This window comes from Orycteropus afer, unplaced genomic scaffold (assembly GCF_000298275.1).
Source record: "Orycteropus afer afer isolate SDZICR_OR568_19922 unplaced genomic scaffold, OryAfe1.0 scaffold00046, whole genome shotgun sequence".
In the NCBI taxonomy this organism is placed as follows: Eukaryota; Metazoa; Chordata; class Mammalia; order Tubulidentata; family Orycteropodidae; genus Orycteropus; species Orycteropus afer.
In genome coordinates this window covers 1525222-1528463 of record NW_006921633.1, presented here as the reverse complement: position 1 = coordinate 1528463, position 3242 = coordinate 1525222, and the positions used below count along the sequence as shown (strand labels likewise).

The 3242-nt window shown below is 37.5% G+C and overlaps 1 protein-coding gene across 1 annotated transcript in view; it reads left to right on the top strand.

Moving 5' to 3' along the window:
• The window catches only part of CLHC1 (clathrin heavy chain linker domain containing 1), a 138864-nt gene extending 137671 nt beyond the window's left edge, over positions 1 to 1193 (top strand). Inside the window, exon 11 of the mRNA XM_007938001.2 lies at positions 997 to 1193. Within this exon, the coding sequence (XP_007936192.1) occupies positions 997 to 1193 (197 nt within the window). The remainder of the gene's footprint in view (positions 1 to 996) is intronic.
• The last annotated feature ends 2049 nt before the right edge of the window (positions 1194 to 3242 follow it).

Sequence of the window (3242 nt, the reverse complement as noted above, 5' to 3'; positions counted from 1 at the left end):
ACCTGAGTAGCTGCCTTAGGGAATGTGGTTTGCTTCCTGTATATAAGCAGAAGCCTTGGGGAATGATCTCTAGCTTATGGCTTGCTTGGACCCTGCATGTAGCCATATCATTGTTCAGCAGCCTACCATGCTCTGCTGACCTCGGGACTTACAATGGACTTGAATTAATAGCCTGCCGTGTGGTTTGGTAACATCAGGACTGTGCCTTTTACTTGTCAACCTTGGGCTTGGCAGCCTCAGCAGCCAGCAGTGTCTGAGTGAAGAAAAGCCTCAAGCTCCAGTGGGCTGGTAGCCAGGATACAGAGCTGGACCTCAAGGTTGAGGAGATTTCACCCAGCCCCTAGAGCCTGGCACTTGGAGTTTGGACTTAAAGCCTCCAAACTGTAAGAAAATAAACTCTTGTTTGTTAAGGCCATCCCATTTGTGGTATATATTCCTGTCAGAGCGGTAGTAGGTAACCAGAACAAGTATTAAATTTCTTTAATAAATAAAATTATTTTTAGTTTCTTTTAGGAAAATATTTGTTATAGAAACCCCATCATGAAGAAGTTTCCATCTAGAGATAGGATGAAGGTTTACCAAAGAGTTTCTTAAGCTCATGGGTGTGTACTATTAGGGCCTTCATAGCGTTTTTGAAGAATCATGAAAACTAGACCCATAGGCCATAAGTTATTTGATAGTTCCCAGTATCTTATAGACTGGGTGAATAAGGATGAGCCATTCTACTTTATTTTCTGAGCTTTCTGACTTGTAGCCTTCAACATCTGCTACCTTATCAAGAAGGAGATGAGTAAAGGAGTGTGGAGTGTGAGAAACGATGAAGGGTTGAATTGAGCTGGACTAAGTGCTCCATGTATTTCATCATTAAATTTATGAGAATTGGGTGGAGCTTAATAGTAACTAACTTGAAATGATGTCACTTTCTAATTTTGAAAAATCACTAGCCATGGATTAGCAAAGAAGTGCCATACATTAATGTTGTATTTTTTTCCTCAGATGCAGTAGAACATCTTATGATAAGTGATCCATTTTGCTCCCTAGAAAGGTGGCAAGAAATGGCAAATATTTGTTTACAGAATGGCTTCGACAGATTATCTAATGACATCATGAACATTCTTCGATCTCAGGCCGGAGTTACAGAAATTTCTGAAGAGGATGACACAGTCAATTTAATGGAAGATGTTTTTAGGTAGTTCTATATCTTAACCAGTTGAGGGAGCATGTACAATATCTTATGTACGTTGGTTGAACAAACTTACCTTGGCATAACCAACTTATAAATAAATAAAGCTAGAGTATGAAGCTCTCAGAAACAAATCACAGTTCCTTTGTTATGTTGACATTTTGATTTCTCCTTGATCTATGATGTCATTGCTTCTTTTTTTTTTTTATTTGTTCATTTCTTATTCAGATGCCATTGAGTTGCTTCCAACTCATAGCAGCCCTATAGGACAATGTTGGACAAGCTACTTCTGTAGTGATACTGCCTTAGAAACCCAAGGAGGGGTCGTTATGAGTCGGATCTGACCCAATGGCAATGGGTAAAGGATTGTTGTGAGGATTAGTGATGCTGGTGTGTGTACTGTAAGTGGAAGTAGCTTAGTATAAGATAGCTGTTATTTCTGTGTAATAAGTCCTAGAAACACATCTTCTTTTACTTGGTTCTGTACTTACTAAATCCCACATTTCTATCCATGTGTATTTATGTAATTATCCTTCTCTAGAATATTTGATATATTGATATACCTATTACCTATTATATATCTGTCCACACTCACATTAGGGTTTCCTGGCTTATCTTATAAATCTAGAAAGGTTGTGGCTGAGTTTTCAGTTTTTCCATACAATGCTTAACATCCAAACCCACAGTCATGAAGTCAATTCCAATTCATAGTGACCCCCACAAGGTTTCCAAGGCTGTAAATCTTTACAGAAGTAGATTGCCTCATCTTCCTCCCATGGAGCAGCTGGCAGATTTGAACCTCCAACCTTCTAGTTAGCAGCCAAATGCCTTACCCACTGCATCACCAGAGCTCCTAATGCTTAACACAGTAGTAGATAATTATAATGCAGTTTCCTAAAACTTAATATTTTTGCTAAAATAATATGTGTTCATAGTTTAGTAATACATTCTTAAAAGGTTTATAATAACTAATAATATTTTGATTTTTGACTTCCACATTAACATTATTTTTCAAAAGAAAAGATGAAGGGTAGAAAACAGGAGGGGAAAAGGAGGAGATTTCTTTAAATGCCAATGGCTTGAAACCTTTTTTCTTTGAGACCTGCATGATTGATAGGCCCATTGACAGAACTTAGGAAAAAATGTGTCCATGAAAGACAAGAGAGGGAAGTAGGTATACAAATCTGGAAAAACTTGAAACAATGTCTGTGGTTGTTGTTACTGTTAATATTACCTTGGTTTTAAAATGTTTTTCCTCCACTCATTATTGTTCCTTCTCTGTTGGCATTACCATGGACAGCTTTCCCACAGAAAGTGAAACTTGACAGGTGAATATAAATTATAATATCTGGGGATGGAGAAAAGAATTGGGAGGAAAAGCAGGAATATAAAATCAAGTGGGGAAGAAGAAAGAGTTTGGTTGTGAACGGCATAGGTCTTGGCAGCTGTGAGAACCTCCCTATAAGCTTCACTGAGAAGTGTGATAGGCCTGGTAGCACAGAAGTCTGGGTTTAAGACAAGCCCTACACTGTCTAGCTTTGTATTCTCCTTCTCATGCTTAAATGAATTTGTTTTGACTGGATAAACCCTTTCGTTGTTTCCAACTCTAAAACTTATAATTCTGGAAAGAAACAAATGATTTTCCAGTGCTTCTTGACCTTCTGCCTACAATTTAACTACCAAGAGTCAACATCAGTATCAACAATACATACTGAATACTAATTTGATATACAGTTTTTGTTATCAAGATTACTTACAACTTCAAGGTTCCCATGAGGTTCCCATGGTCCATTAGGGAAGACACAACTTTTTTTAAAAAATTACTAACAATAATTCCTTGGTATCATCTAATACCCAGTCCCTCTTCAGATTTCACCAGTTGTTTTCAAATACCATTTTACAGTTGAGTTGTTCCAACCAGCATCTAAAAACATTAATGGGTTCTATTTGATTGTTATGTTTCTTCAACTTGAGTATGCCTCCCCTCCACACCCTTTTTTTCTCTTGCCATTGACTGGTTGCATTGGATTGGTTGTTACACATTTTGAATTTGTCTGAT